Genomic DNA, 27,828 nt, shown 5'->3' on the forward strand with positions numbered 1-27,828 from the left:
CAAAGTTTTAAATTTAAATTTCAACCCATCTTTTTTTTTAAAAAAAAAAAAAAAGAGTTAAACACTATTCTTGTATACATCTCTACAATTCATTAATTTTATTCCCAAAATCTTATGCACATCCACCACTCACTACCATTGCCTCCCCAGATCAATAGCTTTATCAAATGCAAACATCCGCTGAAATCTGATAATCTGTTTTCACCATTTCTGTCAAACAATAACAGAATTCACTCTGCATATTCTGTTTCTTCTGTCATCCCCAGAAACATTGGAATCATTTCCAAGCATCTTAACTCGTGTCTTCAGGGCTGGCGTATAAATAAGAGCTAGAGCTTTCTTAACCAAAACTGTGTGCATTGAACAAGGATATGTTATATGTCTTCATAGTTTTGTGCTTTAGTAGCACTGCATAGAGAAGCTCATTCCATGAGTCGGGTACTCCAGGCAGGCACCAATGGCTGCAGTCCTGTCGACGCAATGGCGCGGGTTTGGAATGCTGATAGTATACAGATGCATGGCCATCTTTTCTTTGTGCAGACATCTTGGTTATATTCAATATATCAAATTTCAATACATGGTTTGCATTACCTGATAGCACATCAGATACTATTTTGTATTGGGTCCACGTTTCTGGTGGCACCAATGATGATCCAAGCTCTGGCAATGTCTCCAAGTGACAGCTTCCCCCTGTTCTCCAGTCTCCACCTCTGTGATGTAGAAGTTATTAGGTAAGGCATAAATCAGCAAGTCTAGTTAAATGTTAGATCTTAAAACTAAGAATCCTAAGTCTCAGCAAGTATGGACGAATCACTGAAACTACTCAACAACTCAAACAAGCTGTTAGAAACATAATTCATCCATAAAGTGAAACACGGCTGCGGTTTTGACAACTTAGGCTTAGTTAAACGTCATGACAAACAGATGTTCGCTGGAGCAGCCCCTTGGAAACAACTTCTAGTTTAGAGGCATAGCATCAAAACATTAAGAACAGCAAAAATGAAGGAAAGAGATGCCACAGAACAGCAATAAAGCCAGCGCGAAAAGAATATTACAGTAAATACCTGAAATGCACAGGCGCAAATGTACGGAAGAAAACTTGGGTCTTGCTTGTCTTCACTGTATTCTGTATCCACTGCAACACAGTCTCAATTGACCTATGATATGCTTGTTCAACCCTCATTTCCAATTTCACCTCACTTCCTTCTTGAAAGTAAGTGCCTCTGCGAAATAAATCGACAGTTAAGGCCAGTAAATTGAAACTATTCAAAATTAGAGCAAACATTCAGTGAGAGCATTTGTTGTTCTGTAATTTTTTTACAAAACAATCATCCTTATCCTTCAAGAAACTTTTTCCTCTTGTGTATTCAAAAGATTAAGACCAAAAGGTCACATCACTATTCACTGATTAAACAATGAATGAAGCAAATCTTATTGCGATGTGAATTAAATTGACATTATGATCCATTTTTGTTGAATTATCATTTGAAAGAACATGAACTAGCCACTAACAACACATCAATGTATCAAGTAACATCTTCCTTCAAGCAAAGCAAAAGGTTGATGGGCCATCACTCCTCTATATTGGAGACTGTAAATCATAATAGCCACTGGAAATTAGCAGTTTCCTCCAATGAAATGTTGTAATCAGCAAAAGTTGACATAAGGATGCACACAAATCTAAAGAACAGAAAGATCATTATACCCTCTTATGGTTTTCTCGTAATTCCACCAATGCCCCATGTTGAGAACCAGCACGTCAGCATTACTCCACTTGCCAGAATTCCAATCCATTTGATCCAATTTGAGGGTTAGCTTAACATTCTGTGGAACATCAGCAGGAGGACGGCTCTGCAATACAAGAAATGGAGCCCGATAATACTCCATGGTGCAATTATAATCCTGAAACTTGAACACCAAAAATCCTTTATGCTTGGTAATTGGACTGCCATTCACTTCATAGATTGAATCCTTATTGGAAACCGCAGAAGACAGCATGCACAGGAGGGACTCCCATTGATTTCTTCCAATTGAATCTCCAGCAAACACTAGCCGTTTGTTGCGCAGATTCTCCAACATCGTTTTAGCATCATATCTGTTTATACAGATGGGAAAAAGTACGAGGCTTTCTTAGTGCTTCGAATAAATTTTTGCATGGAATCAAACAGCTACTGATGATACATGCAAAAGGAGTAGACAGCTAACGCTGAGACATGAGAAACAGCTAATAGGCACACAAAATTATAGAAAAGCGATCAGTTTCTTCATTGTTAAAAAGCATTCCTTTCCTGTATGTAAAGTTCACGGGTTTGTTTGAGAGACTTGTCTCTTTAAGTAGAAGACAAAGTTTTCAGCCAGCCAGAGATACCAGCAGAAACTAACTGGAAATTTCAGAGTTGCAAAAAATAGAACAAAATAAAGTAAGAATTCAAAAGAGGCTGTCGTGGTCATGCAAGGAATAAATTACTAAAGCTTGACAATCACTCCTCTAGGGACAAAGAAAAAAGTTAAAAGCCAGAAATTGAGTTAAAAAGAAAAAGAATAAGAAATTATCTGTTTGGTTGCTTAGAAATGTAAAACAGGGATGCAAAACATAAATTGCAGGCCTTACTGAAACGCTAATGGCTAGTAACGTATTAAATAGGCCTTCCTTGATCCTATTTCTCAGGTCTAATGACTATAAACTTTAACCCAAAAAAAAAAAAGAATCTTTAGTTTCTTGTTTCATTTTCCCACGCTTTCCTATCCAATAAACAGCTTCAATAAGAAATAAGCAAAGAATATACACCTGGGCAAGTTGCAGTTCTTGGGTTGCCATCTCCATTTTGTGTAGAACAAATCAGGCCTGCCATTTTCAGTGCACCTAAAGCCCTCATCCAAAAAGCTACAATCTTTAGAGTGATACAATGGATAACTGTCATCCCACACCCATTCCCCATCAAACAAATCACATCCATCACCCTCCTCTCCCAAAAACTCCACTCTTCTATTTGGACCCGATCCATTAAACTGCAGCCACATAAACCTTTCTGATTTTCCTGGAACTATATACCCCTTATTAATTACAGACCTGAAATCCAAGTAAAAGAAGCAACAAATCACACAAACTGTAACCAAAAAGAACCCCAAAACCCCCACAGATGGTTCAAAAAGTCTCAAACGCTTGAATTTCTTAAAAATTTCAGGAAATTGCACGGTTTCATGGTCTTGCTGTTGCTGAGATGGGTTCTCAGACATTTGAACTAAAGATGAGATTTTGGAATCTGGTTGTGGCTTCTGCGGCGTTGGTGATTAAACCCAGGTGGAGAAACAAAGAGAGAGCATGATAAGAAGAGAAGTGTAGTATGCAAGGAAAACAAACTTCATGGCAACTGAAATTGGACCTTGGCAATATGCTATAGTACTTTCACGGGCTTCTTTGCTTGGTAGGTCAGTTATGCAATGGAAAAGAATGGAAAAAAGGCTAAAAGAGAGGCAGAGAGAGAGAGAGAGAGAGAGAGAGAGAGAGAGTTATGGGTACGAAGGAAGCAAAGGAGGCATTTATGGCAGAATTATAAAAACTTTTTCCTCTTTTCCGTTACTCTATACTACTGCCACTTTTATCTCGTTGGAGAGGCAGAGTAAGTGAGAGAGAGAGAGAGAGAGGTGCTCTGTCTGTTCTAGACTTCTTGTATTGAGTGGTGCACTTGTGGGTATGCTACAGGGAGTCTGGGAGCAAGGATTAGTCTGAAACTTCCAAATCCAATAATCGGAGAAATGCTGTCCGTTTCTCTCACTTATATATATCTTATAAATTCGCCCTAATATCCTGTAGAAAACTTGCATTTTTAAAATAGAGTATTGCATACCCATACTTCTACTAGAAAACAAATTTGATTAAATTGCGAGCCAAAAGAAAACCATTATCATTTCATTGTCTCTTCGCCTGTAGGATGTTAACTTTCTTTTGCAACGCTTGTAATTAGCGACTAACAGTACCAGACTCAGATACAGTCACCCTGAAAAATAGCACCAAACAGCATCTGATAGATGGATGATAATCTGCGAGAGACGTGGGTGGCTCGAGACAAGGATTGTGAGTTCGAGTTCATTCGAGGGCTTAGTGGAAAGCGACATGACATGAATAATTGGTATGTAATTAAGTGGCTACTGTCTACAGCAGCTACCATGTAGAGGGATTTTTCTCATGTTTTGAATAGATGTTTGATGTTCTGGCTCTCAATTCAATTGCTACTTCAAAATTCAAAAGCAAAAGACAATAGTGTTGGGTTATCTCAGAGACTGTAATAAGAGTAATCTCATTGATTGTTCTTGAATTTAGGACATTATAATTCTACCCTCTATGAGATACCCATCTTCACAATCCTGAGACAGATGTTGGACTTTAATTCAAATTCCATTGAGAAGGATATTTGAAACAATCTAGGTTCAAACGTCAACGTACTGAGTTAAAACTGAAAATCTTAGATTCAAACGTTATGGATAATTGAAACTTGTTTGCTGCGGTAGTTGAATGCTTTAATGGCATTCGATCGTTCCATGATCAGGCATGGGACCTAAGAAGCAGCTGATTAAGAATTAATAATAAATTATGGTTAGTTATCACTACCATTATCAGTGGTAATGGACAAAGGGAATCCATTGATATGGACATTTTTAGACGCCAATCCATTTAATGTAATAGATAGACCCAAGAGCCATGCACATTTTTCTTCTTTATCCCTTTTCATTTATTTGCAGATAAACTGGGTATTGATAGTAGTATTCAGATTTTTTTAAATGGAAAAGATTATTCTCATATATACCATAATAAAATATACAAAGCAAGCATTGGGGTGAAATATAATTTATGGAATGGCTAGTGATATTGTTCAGGAAGTATAAACAGAGTCTTATTTGGTTTAAAATGCCCTATTTTCTGAAAAGTATATTTTTAGAAAGTACATTTTCAAAATATTTATTTATCGAGAAGTATGATATAATGGTATTTGATATATAAATCACTTTTTAAAAAGTGAAATTATTTTAAATGGTAAAAGATAATAATATCTATAATATAGTTTCAAATGTAATAAATTAATAAATTTAATATAAATTAACTAAGAAAGTCCAACTTACCAAATTCTAAGAAGTTAGACTTAAAATACAAATTAAATAAGAGAGTTTTTTACGCTTCTTGATAAGTGCCGCTTCCTTAGTTTATTTACCCCAACTAAACAAGGCCACAAGCAAGATAAGAGCATTACGGTGCTTGTCTCCGGTATACACCAGCAACAGCAAGCATAACCTACCCGCCATGTCCAAACTAACTATATTGCTTTGGGGATGACAAACCATGAATATAATACCTTATTAATTTCAAGGATTCAGTCTTAGAATTGGGGCTTGGAATTTCGAGATTCCATGTTTAGCTCAGCTGTGTGTAGCATAGTTACCATAATCACAATCTAGCAAGCCCAATTACTTTTGGCGAGAGAACAGAGAACTAAAGAGAAAGGGTGCTTATTTTTATCCGAATGTACAACTTGACTACCGTTTTATTTTGCAAAATGACTAAAAGAGTTTGATTTTATAAAATATATGGATTTTAAGAGAGTATGAAAAAAAAAAAGCAGCAGAAAACAAGAAAGGAACAATCATAAACTTAAAGATAAGCTTCAAGTATCAGTTAAGTCGTCCAATGGCAAAACATAAGTTCTGCTGTCGACCAAATGGCAAAAAGAGTGGGGGAGGAAGAACATGAAGCTTAGCGTGAACAAAGGAAATAAATGCCTAAAAAGATCTGAGTACAAAAAGAACTTCCTATTGAGCAATATCAAATAACTTGTGAATCCATTACCGATCCTAAGGTCCATACAGCATCTGTAGCAAAAAATCCTTCCGTTCATTAACTGGGCAACCAAAGAACGCTCTTACCCTTGAAGGATCTTGAGTAAGGAAACTGTAGGCCGTGTACCTTAAGTGCCTCTCAACTCCTATCTTCACAAGTTCTGCATAAACTTCCCTCTCAGAGTGAACATGTTGTCTAGCCCTCTCAACAATAGCATTGCCCTCCCTGATTGCCTCTGCAACATCATTAATAGCTTCCTTGATGCTCTTAAATTTCCTTTCCCATGTTCGAGCCTTTCGCTTTCTGTCCCTCGGTGATGTTGCAGACTCATCAAAATGTGTGTGGTAATATACACGGAGCATACAGATGGCATGTACAACATGACAAAGAACTTGTGCCACAGCCATTCTTCGCCTTCGATCCCAAAGCTCCCACCAATTTTCTTCTTCATCATCTCGTCTATTCTCACAACTATCAATCTATCACAAAAATCTTCTGTTAAACTGTATCTACATGATAATCCAATGGAAAACCATCCAAATCATCATAAGCTCATGGTATAATAATCAAACTGAAAATCTAATTTAAGCTAAAAAAATTAGACTTGCACAAGAAATTACAGGAGTTGATTCTGTGTTTATCAATAACTACATTAAAAAGAAATGCCTCGGCTATTAATATCACCTAATGCACATCCAAACAACAATTCATATAGAAAATCATTGTAAAGTTCATAACTTTTCACTTCCTATGCATTTACTTGACCAAATTTTACAAATTAAATAGCATGAGAATTGTATTGAAAGGAACACCAAGCTTCACCTGGAAATTACTGGGGGTCATGATGGGTTAGGGTATTTTCTGTTCGGACAGCTGCTTCTTGTTGTTGGTGCTGTTGAGCTTTATGGAGAAAGGGCTTGAAACCAATCTCTAGAGTTAGATAGCCAAAAGCTAATGCGCCGATCACCACAATCCCTGATCTTATGGCGTTCAGCTTCGTCTCTGGGTTCATTCTCTTCCTGCTTCTTTGTCCTGCACGCCCTCACAAACCCGACTCTAGGTCATCCGTTTTTCATATATTTTTTTAATTTAGTAGCTAAATATTACTATTATTCATAAATTAATCCTTATATTTTTTAAAATTTATTAAAACCATCTCCATATTTTATTTCTATTAATAATTTAATTTTTTCAGTCATTTTTAATCATTTTTCTATTAAAATCTCACTAATAAGTGAGAAAAACTAAACTTTCCAAATTACCCTTTCTCTTTTAACTTATTACTAAACAATTCTTAATTTCTCTCTGTATTGTTTTATTCTTTTTGTGCCCCTTCCTCAAATTTTTTCCTTCTAATTTCATCTCTAAACTTGGGCAATTGGAAAGGTTCTTCAATAATGCCGACTTTTCATACTCCAGTGGGCTAATTTTATTGTATCACCGAAGATTTTGAATGTGTTCGTATTGGTTTTGCTCACTCGTCAATCTTGAGCTAGCTCATAAATTTTATCATTATTATCAATACCAACATATTCATTCAATCATATCGGTGAAGAAATTTACAATTATAAGTTTATTTCTCTTTTTTCTTTCAAAAAAGAAAAGATAAAAATTTTAGCTTATAAAGAAGGTGATAATAGTGATTTACGATAATTTTAATGGAATTGAAAAAATTAAAAAATTTTAAATAAAAAAAATAAAGAAAAATTTTAAATCTCAAGACGGGTTCAGATGACTCTAATTCTTACTCTCTCTTTCTCTCTAGTCTTAATCTATCTCTTTTAACGCTTTAAATATGTATCTAGTGAAGTGTACTTTTTATTCCTCAATTTTAAATCAACTCACTGTAAGTCTTTAAATTCATAAATTCAAAATTTTGAGTATTATATTTATTTTTCTTTAGTTTTAAGGTTTAGCCTTTAAATTCATAAACTGTTTTAAAACGGACCAAACGTGTGAAAATATACTAACCACGTGTTTTTTGCAGTAATTCAGCTCCTTTGACCTATAAATACATATTTTATTTGGAGGGAGAGCAAGCCTCCCATCCAAGAATACCTGGAGGTATTCTTAAGCACCATTTGTAAAGCCTTTGAATTAGTTTTTAGGATTCTTTGTAATATTTGCCTTATAACTTTTGCCAAGTGCAATGAAGTTGATTTTTTCCCAAATGACTTTTCCTTAAATTATGTTGAACTTCTTTCACTCGTTTCAGCCTCTTGCCTGATGCTGGAAACTTTCAGCATCTTTCCTAACCTTCCACAATCCTTTCCAACTATCTCGAGTGTTAAGTGACTTCCGTTTGTGCTGCTCTTTGACCTTGAGCTCCTTGAATTGAGTTAGGGTGACTCTTGTAGTCTTGTAGCTTTTTCGGTAGAGTTTGATTAGGACTTGATAGTAAGATTGACTTAGTCTTGAAAAAAGGCTAATTGCCGATAGGTCTTGATAAATGAAAAAGCTTGAAGAGAATATTATTTTCTTGGCCCTGTAATATTGATGAAAAAAAAATTTTCTCTTCTTTCATTTATATGTTATAGTAATTTTTGGTTTAAAAATGAAAGGGTGAGGAAAGATTGGGATTCTTTTCTTTTGTTTAATATTGAGAGAATTGCTAGAAAATAGAAAACCAATAAGCACCAAATTTATCCAACAGCAAAAGGAAAATAAGAGAAGATAAGAGGTTTTAGGGGAGAGAGAGGCTAACGTTAATCAAGCTGATTCAAAAAAAGGCATTTTGGTCATGATTTTGCAACTGGCTGAAGAACAAGACGATGAAAATCTGGGCTGTAGAGAGAGAGTCTGCAGTTTAAATAGATGATGATCTTTCACAAATCAGAAGCTGTGTCCCTGCCTTTCTTGGGTTGGAATTAATTGTCAAAGAAATATTGGGTTTCTAGCAATTGGAATGGCAGATGGATTAACTGAACCGTGTGAAAGTGTTCGAGGTGATTGTTAATTCAGCACGAAAACAGACTTGTATAATCTGTAGGCAATTTTGTAATTGGTCCATTACTTAGCCCATCACTATCTCTCTTTTGAATCAATTTTAACAAACATGTGCTGGAGTTATTTATAAATAATAATGACACTTTCATCTTTTCATTATTTTTTAATAGAATAAATTTAAAAAATTAGATGGAATAAATAATAATGACGTTTTAATATTGAAGACTAAATTTTAAAACTCAACCGACGTCGTTTCAATAAACTTCACCCATTCGGTGCTGACCGAAGATCTGCCACCAGATTGATGAATCCAATGGTAGAAATACGAGGAACACGTACTCCTCTAGACAAAGCCTATCCGTAAGCCGCTTTCTTCTTTCAGTACCTAAAACCGTCTTTGATATTTCAGTTGATCAAAACAGTGGGCATTTCTTTGATCTTGGCTTCATTTTTCTCAGGTACGACAATCTCTTAAGTGATCTTTGAATTCAGCTCTCGATGAAAGTTTGAATTTTTCTTTTCTTTTATTATATTTCTCAAGGGACTTTGGTGGGATTTTGGTAATGTTCGTAAAACATGGCATGAATCAGCTAAGCAGCTCCAGAAATTTCACGTTATCTTCCTCGGCGGTTTTGAGAAGGCAGCACTTCTTGATAAGGTCTCTTGCTGGTGGAGGTCATAGCAACTACTGCACCCTGAACAGAATGCAAGAAACTAATCCTTTGGAGGCTGATGCTGAGAACATCTTGAGGGCAATTACTCCATCTCTTGACCCAACTAGACATAAGGGCCAGGCAGGTTAGCTCATGGAAAATTTCCGGTGCTGTTTATCATCTTAATTACTTATGTATACTGATAATTTGTGGATTGTCCATTGCCTTCTAAATGTACTTCTGTGTTTTCATTTTCAGGGAAAATTGCTGTTATTGGTGGATGTCGTGAGTACACTGGTGCCCCTTATTTTGCTGCTATTTCTGCTTTGAAAATTGTTAGTATTTGATTTCTTTCCCTTCCTAAATGACAATTTTTCTTTTGAATTAAGTTAATTTTTTGCTGATTTGGTTCACATTATTGCATTTTGCAGGGTGCTGATTTGTCCCATGTATTCTGTACCAAAGATGCTGCTCCGGTTATCAAAAGCTACAGTCCTGAGTTGATTGTGCACCCTATTTTGGAAGAGTCTTATAGTATTGGGTATTTTGTTTTCTTCTAGTTCTTTTGTATGCTCTACTTATTCATTGTGCTATATAAGGCTTGTTGCTGACCAGTTGTGATTTTCTGGGGGAAAAACGTGCTTTTAGGGAGGGGGACCGAAAATACATATCAGGAAAGGTTGTTGCCGAGGTTGATAAATGGTTGGAGAGATTTGATTGTCTTGTTGTTGGTCCTGGCCTTGGAAGGGACCCATTTCTTCTGGTGCGTTCCTCTTGCCTCAGTTTCTAATTTATATATAACATTTGCTGTCCCTTTATTTCTCAATTTACGAGTTATGCTAAAGGAGTGTGTTCCTCTTGCCTCGGTTTCTAATTTATATATAACGTTTGCTGTCCCTTTATTTCTCAATTTACCAGTTATGCTAAAGGAGTGTAGCTATAAGTTACTTGATTGCGGGAGCCTTCATTTTTATGCTGTTCAGTTTCAGATCCAAATGTTTTTTCATCAGTTCCACGCCTTCATTTTTTACTGCCACACTGCTTTTTTTTTTTTAATATCATTGTGTGATTCTCTTATTTTTGCTTGTTATCCACAGGACTGTGTGAGTGAAATTATAAAGCAGGCAAGACGGTTAAATGTTCCAATTGTTGTAGATGGGGTATGTAATCAGTGATATGCTTTTGGTGTTGTTAGGATGGGATCATCCATTATTTATCTGTTCCCTTTACTGTGAGTAAACTATTCTGTTATCTGCTGATGAAATGCATATTTTGATATGCTTTTGGTGTTGTTAGGATGGGATTATCCATTATTTATCTGTTCCCTTTACTGTGAGTAAACTATTCTGTTATCTGCTGATGAAATGCATATTTTCCAGGATGGACTCTTTCTTGTTACAAACAGTATTGAGCTTGTTAGTGGTAATTCCTTAGCTGTCTTAACCCCAAATGTGAATGAGTACAAGCGCTTGGTTCAGAAAGTCTTAAATTGTGAAGTAAATGATCAAGATGCTCATGGGCAACTGCTTTCTCTTTCTAAAAGGTAAATTAAAAGTATATTAGTCTCGCTGATTATCATTCTGAGGCACATATAACAAAAATGGACTCAACAGCCTGTGGTTGAAAAACTTTATGCTCTGTCTCGGATACAATGCTTCCTTGTTCAATTCTAGGTTTTGTTGACTTTCCAATGCACAATAACTTTATTGGGCAGGATTGGGGATGTAACCATCTTGCGAAAAGGAAAAGCTGACCTTATTGCTGATGGTGAGATAGGTACGGGATAACTAATACAAGCCTCACATAATTATGCGTGTTCGTTTTTAACATTTCCTAATCTTTTGGACATCTACTTGCTAATTGAGTTAGTTGCTCAAACAGGATATGATTTCTTTTAAGATTTTCTAGTTTGGATACTTACCATGTAGCCCACTCTCTGAATCAAATTAAATGATTTGAGTCATGGTACTTTCTTATATGCTTCAAAAACCACATGGTTGCTTTGATATTAATTATTGTTAATTTATGCAGTCAAATCAGTGAGCGTCTATGGTTCACTTAGGCGTTGTGGGGGTCAAGGTGATATCCTTTCAGGAAGGTAGTCGATTACACCTAATTTTTTGTACATAAATAATTAGGAGAATCATGCATTTAATTTTTTTAAACACAATTTCTTCTCCCTTCTTTTTCTATTCATAAGTTATTGGAATATTTGTTTTTCTTCTCTCATTTTGCTGAAAATAACTGTCAGAATTGTTGGTGGTATAATTTTAAACCGAGTTTTGTGTTTTCATTTTAAATTGAAGTACTTATGATGCATCCTTTTTGTGGTCTCAGTGTTGCGGTATTTTTATCTTGGGCTCGTCAATATATTATGGCCGCTGAAGGCAATGTGGCCATCAGGTTCTGCTACCATCTCAAACAATTCATGAATATTTCTGCTTTGATGCTTTGAGATGTGTTTGAGAACTTCATCTTCCTTTGAAATTGCTGCAGACCAACAAATCCAACAGTGTTAGGGTGCATTGCTGGGGCTGCTTTATTGAGGAAGGCTGCATCACTTGCTTTTGAGAATAGGAAGAGATCAACTCTCACTGGTGACATCATCGAGTACTTGGGAAAAAGGTAGCGACTTTTAGCGATGAACATGGTTTTCTACTGGAAACAATAAAACTAAATCTCAACATTTTCTGCTGCAGTTTGGAGGATATTTGTCCAGCCTGTTGATAATTTTGAGATTGACAAGGACTCGACATGAACTGACCATTTACAGACCACAGTTCTGCCGGTGTTGAATATATATATATATATACTGCTTTTTCGTTGTATACAAATTAAACTGGCATTGGGTTTTTTCATGTTATGTCCATATGCTAAAATGGCAGATGGTTCAAGCTGCACACTTGAATATTTTTGCCGCCCAGAAGGAACTTCTCCTTTCTGCAGGAGTGAAACTTGGTCTTCAGGCCTTCTAACATTCACCCGAAGTATTTATTCTGGCAACTGCCAAAATGACATAGAAAGTGAGCAAATCTGGCTAATAAGAGTTGTTGCTGCACTCCTGGGGGATGACCACTTGATGCAGTTAAATTACATAGGTATCCTAAATCACTGGACCTAACAAGTCGAGTAAAGAACTTATTGGCATTTAGGTGGCGAGTGAAGAGATTGTGCGAGTTTTGCAGCTTCCATTATGGCGCAACGTGGAAAGGAGGAGGGGTAGGGTTGAAGGTGTATTCCATTTCATCGTTTATACCAGGAGGCAGCAGGGCAGGGATGGGTTCTTGAAATTAAAGAAAACCATCTAAAGGACATGCTTAATATTGATATTTTTTTAGCCGACAGAATTATCTACAACAGCAGAGTGCACGTTCTTGGCTATATAAGCTAAGAAAAAAAAAAGCATACAAACTATTAACCTCAAGCAGGTCGCAACTTCCATAAGAAAAGTGTAATAACCTTTCAAAGTTCCAAATAAAAACTAAAGACCATTCAATGTACTCCCATTCTGCTTCAGGTCCTTAACTGCTGCAACGCTCTGTTTGCTCAAGAGTCAGCAGGTGGCTGCGGCTGTTGCTGTGGCCAAATTGGCTGCGCAGCATAAGGACGACTATGTTGGCCATACAGATTTTGATCCACCACAGGCTGACCAACACCCATCCCAGGAGGGGCAACCTGTGGTGCAAACTGAGGTGACATGTAATAGTAAGGTATTGCTTCAGCTGGGCCTCCAATCGGAAGGCTCCCTCTTGGGACTGAGGCTAACACTTCATCTTTCAAATCTTCCCTTGGCACAATATCAACTAGAAAATCAAAAATTTCAGTCCTAGTAATTGCTGCAGCAATATCATTCTTTTGGAGTGTCCTCCTTTTGTTCTCCTCCGTGTGATTCCAAGACCGCAATGTTAATTCCAAAATGAACATCTCACAGGCTCTAGCAAATATAACTGGAGCTTCAGCTGATATCATCCTTACATCTTCATCTGCCTTCATAATCTTCTTAATCCTAGCCAACGGCAGGCTGTGATTCTTAAAATCATTTACCTGCTCAATTTCTTGGTACTGATTTGTCCAAAAAGTCTGGAGTTGCTGCTGCAGTTGCTCTTGCTGTTGCTGGTGGATATGCTGATAGGCAAGTTGGTGCTGAGCTTGAGACGCAGCGACACCTGCTGGCTGAGCAGCAGATGGAAGTGATCCAGTAGCAGCAGCTCCCATCATCTGGTTAGGTTGATACGATATGCCATATGGAACTGGAGCTGTACTTCTAACCTCGCCTGGTGCAGACGCCTGCCCGTGCCCTCTTTGATCCATTCCAGTGTTCGCTGGCTTGGAAGATGTTTATGCTACCACTTCTAGATAAGTACAGGAAAAGGGGTTTTAGAAAAAAAAAAAAAAAAAAATTCAAAAGCATAAGCACAATATTCAACTGCCTTGTAATAGAAAACATAAAAATCACCAACTTCTTAAATTAAAAAGCCTAAACAAAAGGGGTTGGAAGCTTCTGACAAACTAAAACAAAAACAAACAAACCAACTGGAATTAACTTAGTATGTCACGAATTAATCTCATGTGGGTTTTGGAAAGAATAAAACTTTAGTGGAAAATTGCAGAGGCAAAACTCACCTAAACTGATAGATTTCCAACCTAGAAAAGAGAACAGGAGATGTTTGTTGATTACAAAAATTATAACAAGGAAGTGAAAGAACGAAATTTTTCAGAGCATAAATGATCAACAAAAGCAGCAAAACAGCCATAAATTCTAGTTTTAAACTATAAAACAAGTGTTAGAAATAATAAATACGCATAAAAAAGCCTTCCAAATAGAGTTTGTCAAAGGCGTCAAAGGCGTCTGTTGTACGAAACATGCTTGTAATGATCTGTAAGAGAAACACTAAATTACGATAAACGACAAAGATTTACATAGCCCAATCTAACAGTCCTTCCAAAAACAGAAAAAAATAATAATAACAAAGAAGAACAAGCACGAATTGCTAATTAGCTAATCCTGCAACTCAACTCTACCAAAACTAAATTAAACCCAGCAAATAACTAGCTTTATAAACAAACAAACAAACAAATACCTGTCCTCGTCGGGTTGATTCTTGATCTTCTTCAAACGATAAAACCCTAAAAGAAAGAGGGAGAAGATAAATTACTGAGCGAGTATTTTTAAGGATAGAAAGCATAGTAAAGAAGGGAAGAGCGAGAATTACCTAGAAAGAAATAATTATATTTCAAACAAAATTGAAATTATTAAAAAGAAAAGTGAAGAACTTTAGACATCGAACCTTGCTCATGGGAAATGGAAAGTGTGACCGAAGTTGAGGAGGGAGAGAAAGTGGAAGGCAAGTGAAATTGGAAGCTGAAATTGAAGTTTATAGATACAAATTTCTCTCTGATATTGACTCCACCATGAAAGAAAAAAGCGCCCGTTTGATTCCTCGTCTCCTAGTCCTATATAACTTTTGCTTGATCCCTTTCTCCGATATGACGCTTTTACCCTTTTTATTCTGTACAATTTACGAATGTTTATTTTTACCTTTCACGTGGAGTATGCAATTTCGGTTTAAACCGGTTAATGGAATCAAATTAAACCGACCCGGTTACTGAGTTCAGTTTTTGAAAAAACTATTATCTAATCACTCTGATGAGAAAATTTATTAATTCATTTTTTAATTTTAATCTATTACTAATATTTTGCTATTAACTTATTTTATAATAATTATTTTTAAGATGCTTTTGATGAAATCATTCTTCATAAGGAAAAGGTTTCCATCATAATTATATGGGCTAACCATATCAGATAAAAAAAGTGAAGTTTAATTGAATAATAATGGCAAAAGTCTTCTTTATCAAGAACAAAATAAATTGGAAAAGCTAGTTTATAATATATACCTATAATGCTTAATTAAGAGAGGGGGAGAAAATAAAAATAGTTTAATTATGTGAAAGCATTGATGTAGGGGTTGATTGGATTGATACCAAACTTGGTGGAGATTCCAGATTCTTCTATAATTATGATTAGATTTATAATTTTCTAGATCGCTAATTATTCCACTGATGAGAAACTGCACTTGGGTGTTTTCAGAATTCAAGCCATCAGTTTGGAGGAAATGGAGCAAAGTAAAATTGTTTAAAGTGATAGTTTTATAAAATAAGATTTTTTAATGATTTTAAAATTTTTATTTTTGATAAATTAAAAAATTTTAAAAACATTTAGAGGTTTAAAGAGAATATTTCTTAATTTATTTATAAGATGAGTCGGAAATAGAGGCTATTCCATATTTTTAAGACCTTTAAAAATCTTGCTTAAAAAAAAAACCTTTTCTTCTACTAAATAATATATCGAAAAACCTCCTATTACTTTAAAAAATTTATTTCCAAACAAAGGATTTCCTACAAATAAGATGAAGATTTTTGTTGTAATGGTGAAAAGGTGAAGATTATTTTCACACTACATTTCAATATCATAGAAGGAGGAGCAGCAGTAGACAAGAAGCTTAACAAACTTAAATTTATTTCGTTAGAAAACATAGCTGTACATAGAAGAAACAGAAGAGCTTAGGACAAAGCTAGCAACCTACAAAACAAGTCGCAACTACTTTTCACAACCATACTACATTGCATTTGTTGTACATTCCTACTCAGCAATTCACATTGTACACCTTCATCACAAACTCTCTTTTCTTACTGGAATCTTCTACTCTCTGGCTGCAAGAACTGCTGGTCCTTCCACCTGAAATTCATCCCCCCAAAACTCACAATTGCTACAAATCGAATGCAGAATAAATAATGAAGAATAGCTGTTTAGAACTGCTAATTAATAGCAAATTACCAATCTTCTTTTACCTTGAAAGTAGCACCCCATATCTCTTCCTCCTCAGCAGGAACTGCAGTGATCTTGTTTTTAGGATTCTCAAAGCTTCTCAGTTCTCCCACTGCTGTCGAGTAGAAGCATCCTGCAAAATCCAATAGCTTTGTCAATAGAAAGAAGCCTTTTTTTCTTTTAACCCCCTTCTAAAAATCAAGCTCTGGTTTCATGCTTTCTCGTAGTGACCTTGTGGGAAAGAAGCAAGGGACTTGCCACAAGCACCCTTAAGCAACTCAATATTGTCGGCAAAGGCCACGTATCCATCAGCAGTGATTCCCCAGTACAGAGGAACCTTCCCAAATTGATCCTGTCACATTCCACACCAACCCCAATTGTAGTTGAGAGAATGAAGACCAAACAAACTAGGAGCTTCATCAAGGCGTTAATTGGTACGTGAATACTTACAGAAGCCACAAACAAGGTGGAAGTAGCGTTGTCAAAGACGATGAAAGCAAACCTCCCACTAAGATGACCAACAACATGGTTGGGAGGATAGGGTGCCCTGTCACGAAGAGCCTTGTAAGCCTCAATTACCAAAATCACTTCATTTGCAGACTTGGCAAGACCATATTGTTGCCTTAGACTTCCCAAGTTGTCCAACGCTCCTTCAAACAAGCAGAAGATATCATCCTTAACTGCGAATGATCTGCCATAATCCAATAAGTTATGAATTAGCTGTCTGGTAATTCTAGATGAATACAGAGCAAAATAATAGTAACGATCTTTTACTCCCACAAAATTCATTATTCACATCAAATTAGCATATAGATTTTCATAATTAGACAACTTGTCAACCGAAAAGACCGAGTAATCCAAAATTTCCAAACCGGTCCAAAATCTCCACTAAGGGTGGGGACCAACTCGGCTGCTTGCCTTATCCTTATCCTATAACCTGTTGCCTTACCCACCCAGGAAGGCCTCCACAGAAGATTCATAAAAGGATGATAGCGAAAACCACTAACTACAATCAACAGGGTTCTTTTCTTTTTTCCTAAACCTACTTTCTTTGAAATTCGAAAAGTCCTACCTGCTATTCAACAATACACATTATACTTACAAGACACTTCATCCAATACCTAATTGAAAACTCAAGATTGTGGGGTCTGGCATAATGACAGGAAGTTAAATAATTGAATGTTGGTATCGTAAAGTATAATAAATATAACTATGTATATGATAATATAAAATAATTATTTAATAATAAATATATCTTTTGATATTTAACCTTTACTTCAGAAATTATTTAACACTATAATCTTTTCATAATTAATATTTAACTTTTAAAATAAAAAAAAAAAATTGAATTATCTATCTAAAACTATATGACCAGCAACTTTTTGATTGGGCAAAATATATCATCAGTAATCTAAAAACGAACTTCAATATAAAATATTTAATAATAAATGCAGCTTTTGATTTTTTATCTTTTATAATTAATATTTAATATTTAAATATTATATCAATATAATTATGTTATTCTTAAATTTTAAAATTTAACTATTAAACTTTACATATTTAAAAGGTTTAGTCTAATGATAAAGTATACCTGAATAAATCTAAAAGATTTTAAATTAGTCTCTCATTTCAAAAGAAAAAACTATTAAACTCTAAAAGAAAACTATTAAACTCTATAAAAATTCGTATTTATATAACTCTCCTTCACACATAAATATTAAATATTTATATTTTTACCAAAAAAAATGCTTTCAATATTAATTACGGAATATTACAGTGCCAACGGTAAATTATTTAAGGAGATTTGTTGGAATTAATTTGTAATCTTACAACTGAAATTAATATGTAAATCTAAAAATAATTTGACTTAATTATTTATAATATTTTTAAGTTTATAAAAAAATAAATTATGAAAATTATTTCTTATAAAATAATTTAATTAAATATTTTAACACATTACCTTTGGTTTTTTTTAATATAATATTACTATAACAATAACTATTATTAGATTAATTGTTAAATAGTTTAATCTTTACCATATATAAATAAAATAAAAATAAACATGAAAACACACTAACCACATATTTTTTGATAATTTTAATAATAAATATATTTATAGAATGCATTGAATGACTTGATAATTAATAAATATATAAGTACATAATTTTTTTTTCATTTCAAAGGACTTATTACTATTTTCATGTAATTAAAAATATAATTTATACATTTTTTTAATAGACTCCTAGCATTATTAAAATTCAGTCATGCTCTATTAAAAACTAATAAATATTTATTATTTCAAAAAATAATTTATAATTCAAAACAAATAAAATATTCCCTTTATGAAGACTAAGTTAATATTTTAATTTTTCTAAATTGAATTAAATGGTTTTTAAAATAAATTATTATATAATCATTATTTATACAGCAATTTTATTTTTAATTATAATTATAATAAATCTCATATGAATTAAACTATAATCAATATTTAATATTTAATCATTCTATATAAAACTGTAATAATTTATCAATTAAAATATTTCTTTTTTTCCTTTTAACCATATCAATGAAATTTGAAATTCACATGACGACAATTAAAGACGGAACATTATCGAGGGAACTCCAAACCTCAAAAGTGAGTGAAATGTTTGTAACCGAATGGAGTAAGCACTCTAGCCATCTAAAAATACATTTTTTTCTTGGTGTTAATGGTGTAATTGTGTACCGTGTACAGATTCTTTTTTTGTATATGGTAATAGTGTACAGACTGAAACTACGGTTATTGCAATCATAAGGTTCAGAAGCGACAAAGTTCCCTCAAATATGATCTGACTATCCACGTGGCACTGAATACACATATTTGACTCTTGATTGATCAAGCAGAACTTCCTAAATATTTGCCACGTTTATGGCACAAGTCCACTGATGCTGTATCTTATGAGAAGTTTATATTATAATTATTAATTATGATAAATTTCATATACATATAATCATATTCAATGGTTAATCAGCAATGATCAGAAACCGCCAGAACATGCTTATTACAATTGTTCATGCCCATAGCTGAACTGGAAAATTAACTTTTCTGGCACAAATAAGCTTTAGTTGTGCCTGAGATCTTTAGATTAAAAAAATCATTTGCACTTAAACAGGTCAGAATAATCGATGTATTTACCAGGAAATCACTAGTAATTGACTAGTTTTTTTGGTCATTAACTTAATAGTCCAGAAGTCGCTTAGATTAGAGCGCGTGAGAAGTGAAAACGAGTCCATTGTAGGTGTATAATTTACCTGGGCTGCAGCAAGGACTCGCTATGGTGGGTGTAGGCCAACTGCGCGTTGTCTCCGATCTGTAAGGATACAACGGAGGGGTTAGTGTCGACAAAGCGCTTCATCAGCGCATCCGAAGTTATCTTCGGAGATGGCGTCCGGCATCCCGCTGCCACTAGCTCTTCTGGCGGAGAAACGATGGCGCTGCTAAACACACCCAACATCTCTAATCCTTTCGGATCTAGGAGAAAAGAAAAATTATAATTAAATGAAAAAGAAGGAGAAGCGAAATGATACAATCTTGCTCTGGCTTTAGCTATAAAAGTTTTCAAAGCTGGACCATAGGACCTGGAACGAAGGAGGGGGTGTTTCCTTATATAGAACAAACGGCGCGGGTAATATCGTCATTTTGCTGATATTTTGGTATTTTATTTATTTATTTAAAGTATGTAACAGGATGTTGATCTTTATGGTGAAATGGAGGCATGTGGGGTGCGGGGTCCATTGGCGGGCGATGATTCTCGAGCGTTGGAGACGGAGACGTGGGGAGATGACGCTATGGGGTCCACAACAGGCTTTTTGTCTATATATTACGTGTACTTTGTGCCAACTGTGAAGCTCTTCATATTTCTACGGTTACGTAGGAGATAATATTCCAGTGTGGAATTATCCAGTTTTTTGCGATTACCTGATCTTATTGTCATTGCAGTGACACCGTAGGATTGGATTCAAACTTTCATGATGATGTTTAAAGAATACATTGATTACAAAAACGTTCAACAATTTTAATTTAATATTGTTATTTTAGTTTTATTATTTTAATTATAAAATTTATTTTTAATTTTATTAGTATATTTAATTAATAAAATCCAATTCCTGCACAGCACCAAACAGATGATTTTAGGAGAGAGGAGTATCGGTAGCTGCACCGACATGCCTCCATTACAACAAATCACAAGCGGCACGACATGCCAACATCGCCACAAACTCAAAATCGAGAGCACGGGCAAATCTTATACAATTTTAAAAAATTGAGCAAAATATCATTTAATTCTTATATCTAAGAAAAATAAAATAACTAACTCTAAAACTTAATGATAAATAGCAAAATTACAGAACAATCGTTGTGTGGAGAATACCATTTATCGCTATCATTTATTGAAACAAGAGATTAATTTATGACATTCGTTTATAAAAAAAGAGATTAACCTGTGATATTTTTAATTTTAACTAATCATGAAACAGTTTTATAAAGTTGACTCGACCTCCAGCATTGAATGATTACCAAACTCATTACAGCTTCATCGACAATTAATATATACCATCAACAATAGCAGCAGCAACAAATAAAAAATTAAAATAAGAAGAAATTTTAAGCAAGAGCACCAAAAAAAAAAATAAAGCCATGGAGAAAGCCGGTCTACTTCTTTTCTCAACCTGCCTCATTCCTCATTAATTTGAAAACAACTCAAATTATTTTGCTTAATATAAATTTGGCTACTTTGAAATTTTAATATTCTATTCAAAAATATTTAATTAATTACAACGAATTTGCATGCCAATATAAAATATTATATTTAAATAGTTTATTGAAATTATCATATTAATTTTTATCTATTTATAAGTATTTACTTATATATTTTTTTGAAATAAGAATTTTATTAAAAAACTTAAAATCAATATACATACAACTAAATTCTAACGAATAGTCATTTTATATTTTTATATCGCATGGAACATATATACAACTAAATGCTAACTAATAATTATTTTATATTTTTTATCACATAAAAATAATATGACAAAATATTCGTTCAAAATATATCATAAATTGTTATCATATGTGGTAAAATTTTAATAAATCATAACACTCGATTACAAAAGTTTTTCATAGGAAAGAAGACCCGATGGTCGATATTTGAAACGACATAATACTCACATTTTTTAATACTCACCTTTTTTAAACTTATTAAATTCTTCATAATAAAAAGTTATAGTTAAATGATATAATCTAATAAATTCTTATTACGCCTAGATCTTTTATCCACTAATTGATACTAATTAGATTTTTGGAGGTTCATTAACTAAATATATTGTATACTCATTATTAAACTCAAGCCATTTGTAATACACTACCGACTTGTCGAAGTGGATGCATATAGACACCAACCACATTACATTTTTCTTTCTCCTGCAGATTGACCCATCATTTTTAGTTTATTTTCGATTATATCAGAAAGATTATCCTATATTATTAGTTAATTCTTTCACTTTTTTATAATAATGCGGTATATTGCATTTAATAAAATCTAAATAGGCAAGACACAAAAAGAGATTTAAAGAATCAAAAGTCAACACATTAAACTACCACAACTCACAAAAATACAAACTCAGAAATTCAAAAATTATAAGTCAAAACTAGATTTGAACTACATGTCAAATTGTTTATAACACGTTTATCGAAATTTTAACTGATACACTATCTAAACCATTGACAGATTAACGTCGATAATTGATAGAAAACTGATGGATAACAATCAACAAACTTGACAATTTTAGCGCATAAATCTCAATCAAAAATAGACATGCAAGTATAGATGAAGCCATATAGGAAGACTCTTGAATAAATAGAGCAGCCAAAAAAGAAATTCGGCAATGAGAGAATGTAATATTAATGAAAAGAAACTGGAGTATATGGAAAACTAATTTTTTAATGGTTACATATGATATATGTAAAATTTAAAATTATTAAAGGAACAAAGAGAAAATAGTTACTAATTTATTATTATTATTATTATTTATAATAAAGAAAAAAGGAGTCCAAGTTGTTAACAACCTAAAACCATGGGTGTAGAGCCCAGTTTGAGTTTCCTATATCCCTACCGATGGATAGCAACTTGATTCTAAAATATAAATTTTACTAAAATGTCATCATCAATATTTACATGAGTGCTCTTCCTACTCACTCCAAACCCAAAGGAATAACTCAATTTGCCTTTTTCTTTTTCTAAAAAGAAAAATCTGATGATGCATACTTGATTTTGATTTTAAGAATCTTAGATTCCATAAAGAAAAAACTTGTATTTGTTTTAAAAAAGTACCCTTGCAATGCAATAATATTTTGGAGTGGTGACATATACTGAAGAGAATTTTAATATCTTCTAGAATGTGATGAGATTGTAAATTTTAATTGTTTTTTTTTTTCTTTTTAAAGAATAACCATCTTAGCTTCAAATATTTACTAATTAAATTATACTATATTATATTATAAACTGAATAATTAATTGTAATTGATATTTAATTACTGATTATATTATATATATATATATATATAGGATATATGGGATAATTATTGTGTGCCTTTATAATTTAATATAATTAATTAAAATATTTTATAATTTTAAAATTAAATTAAAATAACTATATATTTTTATTTCGTTTTCTATTTATTTTTACTGTTAAATTTATTCTAAATAATTAAAATGCTCATATAATTTTATAATTATATTAAAATACTTTTATATTTTTATTGTGTTAACTAAAAATGATATTTATTAGTTTTTATCCATTTTGTCTTTAGTTTATTAATAAAAATGAAAATAAATGAAAATAAATTCTATTAAATCTTTATATTTTTATTTGTATAAGTCCAATTTATTTTTTTGCCAATTAAATCCATATAACAAAATAAATTCAGTCATAAAATAATAATATTTTTTAATAATAAAATATTATTTTTATATTATTTTTATTAATAGAATTTCATTTTTATAATTTTTAAAATTATTTACTATCTGTATATATTTTCTAAACAATTTACTATCTGTATATATTTTTTAAACATTTTCATGTTAATTAAAATAATAAGTTTAAATTAAAAAAATTATTTTATTATTAAAAAGATATTATATCAAAGTAGGAATTATTAAATAAAATTCACTATTCATTTCGTTTGATATGTGTTTATATTTTCTCGTATTTTTTTTAAAATAAAAATTTATAATTAATAATAAAGTATTGCATATGATGATTACTCGCTCCGTTTGATATGTGTTTATATTTTTTCGTATTTCTTTTAAAAATAAAAATTTATAATTAATAATAAAGTATTAAAGATGATTATGACATGATGTACGAGACTGAGACTGATGAGTAGTGGATGAATTATTTAATAGGGATCAATTCAAACATATAATTTTTTTTAAAAAAATTTTAATTAATATAATAATAATAAAAATAAATAAAAATTAAAAAATATATATTTTAGTTAATAAATTAAAAATATAACAATATTTTAATATAATTTTAAAATTAAAAAACATTTTAATTAATTAGAATAAAGTAGAACAACATAATATAAAACTTATTTTTAATTTTAATTAATAAATTAACAAAAAAATTAGCCGATGTTATTTTTAGTTATAGAATAAAAATATAAAAATATTTTAATATAATTTTAAAACTATAAAAACATTTAATTAATTAAAATATATTAAAAATGTACTATAATAATTATTCTTTAAGTGTTTAATATATAAAATAACTAATAGAGATATATATTAATTTTTTAATTAATAAAATAATATAAAATATTATTTTATTATATAATATATATAATAATTAAAATATATATTTTTTAAAATATAATTATTTTTAATATGTATCTGCAAGTTTCCTCATGTAACAATGAATATTATAATTAATTTAATTATTATTTACAGTATTTTAATTTATTTATCATTTATTATAATTTTAAATAAATTACTGATTTAAATTTTTAATTTAAAAAATTATCATTAATAAATTTAAAATAAATAATATAATCTAAATAAAAAATAAATTAAAGTAGAAATCAGCTGATATATAAAAAATAATTCTAATTATAAAATTTATTTGAGATACAGTGGATATACCTCATAATTTTAAGAGTTTATTAAATAATTATTTAATATATATAATTATCAACTATATAAAACAGTTAAATTAAACACTTTTTAACGACAATAATGCTAAAATTTAACAGAACAGAACTTATTAATTGAGTTTTTAAAATTAAATCGACTATTTTTTAAATATAAGTATTAAGTTAATTTCATCCTACTATTGAATTTATATAGTAAATTTAAATTTATTGCTATTATTATTTTAGTTATAAAATGGTCAAGTACATGCAACCTACCTTAGAGTGCGGCTACTCACTTTAGGAATGAACGCCATGTTTGAATCTCTGTTAAAAAAAATATAAACCTGGACTTTTAAATATTTAATTAATTGTGAAAATTATATAATGGGTAAAATAATAATTTATTGTAAGACGCCATCTTAACCGTATGCTACTTTGATTATGCTGAGAAAATAAACTCTTATATTTATGTTTGATATAAATTTTATTTTATTTTATTTTATTTTGCGATTAATAGATCATTTTTATTTAAATCGATTATATTATATATTTAAATTTCATATTATAGACTTTATACATACGTGAATTCCACCTGTACAGGATAAAAATAAAATGGATAGTATGTGGTGGTTGTATTGTAAGACGTAGATAAAGATGTCGGGCCCATCATTGAAGGGTCAAGATCTAAGGGGTCAGTGATAAGACGATAGAAAGAAAAGTAAATGAGATGGGACCCATCATAGTTGGTGGTGGAGTTGGACAATGAATTGAACTCATGATGTTGTTCTTACAAATTTTCAAGTTTTGTGGCTATGGCTGGCAAGTGGCAACGGATTGTTATCCACGAAATTTATGTTTAAACTCAAATTTAATTAGTAGTTTTAATATTTAAATTCATATTCATACTTAATTGTTATTAAATTAATTTCTAAATTCCTTTTTTAATATTTTCACCACCATCAATTATTTATGTATTAATACATTTTATTTTTAATATATATATATATTATCAAACTATTAAATAAATTATTATTTTAAAAAACTTAAATTTAAAATAAATAAAAAGTAAATTTATTACGAAATGAATAGAGTATATGAGAGAAAATAATAAATAAAGGTGGCTGGAGGAGAGAGATGTTCAAATGACTTCATCACACTTCAAAAGAAGGAAGCGTAAAGGCGAGTAAATCAGAGAAAAGGAAATTAATTAAACTAATAGAGGAATAAATGACGTGTCGTTATTACTTATTACTGATTACATGTATGAAAATTGGAAAATTAATAAAAGGTTTTATTTTTTTAGGAATAGATGACGTGTAATTATTTGTTGTCGAAAATTGACGAACTAAATTCTCAGGTGAATTCGCCCATGGTTTTCTTTTGCTCGAGCCCATGGTTTGAGTCTTATGTTCCAACTTGGAGTTTTGTTTATTGTAAATATTTTTGTGGGGAAAGAAAATAAAGAATGAAAAATAAGGAGAGAAAATAAAATTCAATGTAAAAAAGAAATTCTTTATTTTTTTTTAATGTTGGGAAAGAAAATAAAAAAAAAGTAGCTTTTAGAAAAGTAAGAAAAAAGAAAGTAGCTTTTTAATAGTAAAATATTCTTTTTTTTTCTTACTATTTATTATTAAAGTAAATTATTTAAGAATAAAAAAATTGATTTCATTAAATTATTATTCACTTCCATTTGAATTTAAAGAGAATATTTTTCATGGGTCTCACATAATATTTTACTAATTTATTTTCTTATCCTCTTTTGCCTTTGTTTTTTAATTTTATTTTAGACAAGTGAATGTGAAAAATATTTTTATCTTTTACTCTTATTTTCTTATTTTTCACTAATTTAAACCAGCCATTTGTTGTTATTTATTTATTTTTTTAAATTAAAAGTTTTAGGTTTTTGTGAATGCCCCTTTCAATAATATTTTTTAAGTATTAAACATCAAATTAATGCTTCAAGTATATTGTTTTTTATCAAAAAATTAAAGTATTAATATTAATTATTGTTTTGCTTTATTTAAAGCCGTTAGAAATTGTCATTCTTCATTTGAAACATTTCTATAAAATATGTTGATCATTTGAATATGATTAAAAGATAAAAATTAACTTATTTATTTATTTATTTCAAATTATAAGCAACTTTTTTACAAGATAATTTTGTTTTATTGTTTCACTAATATATCATTACTTTATATATATTGAAAAAAATAAAAGTTATTACTTTTGAGAACAATTTAATAATATTAATTTTTAATATAGAAATGAAGGATGTATTAGAAAAGAAAAAGTTAAATTTATTACTTTTAATTATATTTTTTAATCAAGGTGATAATATAAAAATTTATTTGTATAAAATGGAGGCAAATTATTTTTATTGTAACATTGCAATAATTGTTGGTCATGAATTATAATGTCCAACTTAATCATGCAATTCTTTTAACATCTGCCATTAAAAAAATAGTTCCAAGTAACATAATTATTATATATGGGGTTCATATGCGATGTTATGAGATCTATAAAATAGAGTTTTTGTGTGTAAGTTTGGTATCTCTTTTATTCTTTTTTCCCATATTTCTCAAATGACGCATAACCTATCTGTCTCTATCACACAGAACTGTACGTACGGATATATATGTCTGTCCATTCTCGTGAGGCGAGCATTTAATTCCCTTTCGGCGCGTGGTGTTAGGGTCCTAGAATCTCAGGGACCAAAATTGTAATTTTTCAACAGTAGAGTTTTTGAAAAATAACATTGGGATAAATTAGTGTAAAATAAAAGTAAACTAAGAGCCGTATCAGATTTCTATAATTTCCTTTAAATTATTTATTTAGGGGTGTGTCATTTGAGACATATTGATATCTCCTCCTGCCACAAGCCAAGTTGTTCCTAAGGTTCTTTAGAGGGAGTGACTAATTGGTCACCAGGGGCTGGATTTAGTTGGCTACTGTAGGTCTACGGAGATTTTGAACTGTATCTTCACTCTTTGTAGACCATCCCATATCTACAAGAGAGGTGAGAATTATTGTAACGATGATATCGATGGTAATGTATAATTACTATTTTGTCCTTGGAATAAAATAAGTAGTCTGATCATGAATTCTCATATACAGTTCTCATTTCTTATGCCTACTGTAAGACTTCTGATTAAATACTGTCTATTGATTTCGTTGTTCACTTATATAATCTTGACTAATCAGAATATTCACGTTCACAGGGTAGCAAGTGATTTTAAGGTTGACTTGGCTTGAAAGTGTTCAAGTCAAGTGCCGCATAATCTCAAACGAGTGTCAAAATGCAGGCCCGTAACACGTAGTGGTAAGGCATCGGCATAGTTAAACCTGCTCCCTTATTCCCTGTCACATTATACAAGATTGGCTCTCTTTTAACAAGTCCAAG

At 31.6% G+C, this 27,828-nt stretch overlaps 5 protein-coding genes across 9 annotated transcripts; 1 reads left to right on the top strand and 4 right to left on the bottom strand.

The window, feature by feature from the left end:
* Positions 1 to 5: 5 nt before the first annotated feature.
* On the bottom strand, positions 6 to 4,200 carry LOC110611229 (protein trichome birefringence-like 11). The gene is made up of 4 exons (XM_021751418.2): positions 2,789 to 4,200; positions 1,706 to 2,095; positions 1,065 to 1,223; positions 6 to 710 (listed from the first exon to the last, which is right to left on the bottom strand). The coding sequence occupies exons 1-4, from the start codon at positions 3,235 to 3,237 to the stop codon at positions 341 to 343; spliced, it is 1,368 nt and encodes a 455-aa protein (XP_021607110.1). The 5' UTR covers positions 3,238 to 4,200; the 3' UTR covers positions 6 to 340.
* A 1,419-nt stretch (positions 4,201 to 5,619) lies between these two features.
* LOC110610663 lies at positions 5,620 to 6,906 on the bottom strand. Of its 2 annotated transcripts, none has more exons than XM_021750699.1 (2): positions 6,653 to 6,906; positions 5,620 to 6,333 (listed from the first exon to the last, which is right to left on the bottom strand). In XM_021750699.1, exon 2 carries the CDS (start codon positions 6,235 to 6,237, stop codon positions 5,845 to 5,847), a length of 393 nt encoding a protein of 130 aa, XP_021606391.1. In that variant the 5' UTR covers positions 6,238 to 6,333; positions 6,653 to 6,906; the 3' UTR covers positions 5,620 to 5,844. The 2 variants fall into 2 exon arrangements, with proteins under 2 accessions (XP_021606391.1, XP_021606390.1); XM_021750698.1 differs by having other exon boundaries at positions 5,620 to 6,339; positions 6,653 to 6,879.
* A 2,174-nt stretch (positions 6,907 to 9,080) lies between these two features.
* Positions 9,081 to 12,406, top strand: LOC110611326 (ATP-dependent (S)-NAD(P)H-hydrate dehydratase). 2 transcript variants are annotated; one of them, XM_021751576.2, is made up of 12 exons: positions 9,081 to 9,234; positions 9,318 to 9,574; positions 9,688 to 9,764; positions 9,861 to 9,970; positions 10,078 to 10,192; positions 10,527 to 10,589; positions 10,809 to 10,972; positions 11,144 to 11,205; positions 11,461 to 11,527; positions 11,767 to 11,832; positions 11,926 to 12,054; positions 12,129 to 12,406. In XM_021751576.2, exons 2-12 carry the CDS (start codon positions 9,340 to 9,342, stop codon positions 12,154 to 12,156), a joined length of 1,116 nt encoding a protein of 371 aa, XP_021607268.1. In that variant the 5' UTR covers positions 9,081 to 9,234; positions 9,318 to 9,339; the 3' UTR covers positions 12,157 to 12,406. The 2 variants fall into 2 exon arrangements, with proteins under 2 accessions (XP_021607268.1, XP_043811086.1); XM_043955151.1 differs by having other exon boundaries at positions 9,089 to 9,234; positions 9,367 to 9,574.
* A 328-nt stretch (positions 12,407 to 12,734) lies between these two features.
* On the bottom strand, positions 12,735 to 14,877 carry LOC110611327 (nuclear transcription factor Y subunit C-9). Of its 2 annotated transcripts, XM_021751579.2 has the most exons (4): positions 14,718 to 14,877; positions 14,511 to 14,556; positions 14,231 to 14,306; positions 12,735 to 13,781 (listed from the first exon to the last, which is right to left on the bottom strand). In XM_021751579.2, the coding sequence occupies exon 4, from the start codon at positions 13,738 to 13,740 to the stop codon at positions 12,976 to 12,978; it is 765 nt and encodes a 254-aa protein (XP_021607271.1). In that variant the 5' UTR covers positions 13,741 to 13,781; positions 14,231 to 14,306; positions 14,511 to 14,556; positions 14,718 to 14,877; the 3' UTR covers positions 12,735 to 12,975. The 2 variants fall into 2 exon arrangements, with proteins under 2 accessions (XP_021607271.1, XP_021607269.1); XM_021751577.2 differs by lacking the exon at positions 14,231 to 14,306.
* Positions 14,878 to 15,929: 1,052 nt separating this feature from the next.
* On the bottom strand, positions 15,930 to 19,882 carry LOC110612185 (stem-specific protein TSJT1). 2 transcript variants are annotated; one of them, XM_021752890.2, is made up of 5 exons: positions 19,547 to 19,882; positions 16,706 to 16,946; positions 16,487 to 16,607; positions 16,279 to 16,388; positions 15,930 to 16,165 (listed from the first exon to the last, which is right to left on the bottom strand). In XM_021752890.2, the coding sequence occupies exons 1-5, from the start codon at positions 19,747 to 19,749 to the stop codon at positions 16,130 to 16,132; spliced, it is 711 nt and encodes a 236-aa protein (XP_021608582.1). In that variant the 5' UTR covers positions 19,750 to 19,882; the 3' UTR covers positions 15,930 to 16,129. The 2 variants fall into 2 exon arrangements, with proteins under 2 accessions (XP_021608582.1, XP_043811087.1); XM_043955152.1 differs by having other exon boundaries at positions 15,930 to 16,196.
* Between the last annotated feature and the right edge of the window lie 7,946 nt (positions 19,883 to 27,828).

Source organism: Manihot esculenta, chromosome 3, assembly GCF_001659605.2.
Source record: "Manihot esculenta cultivar AM560-2 chromosome 3, M.esculenta_v8, whole genome shotgun sequence".
In the NCBI taxonomy this organism is placed as follows: domain Eukaryota; kingdom Viridiplantae; phylum Streptophyta; class Magnoliopsida; order Malpighiales; family Euphorbiaceae; genus Manihot; species Manihot esculenta.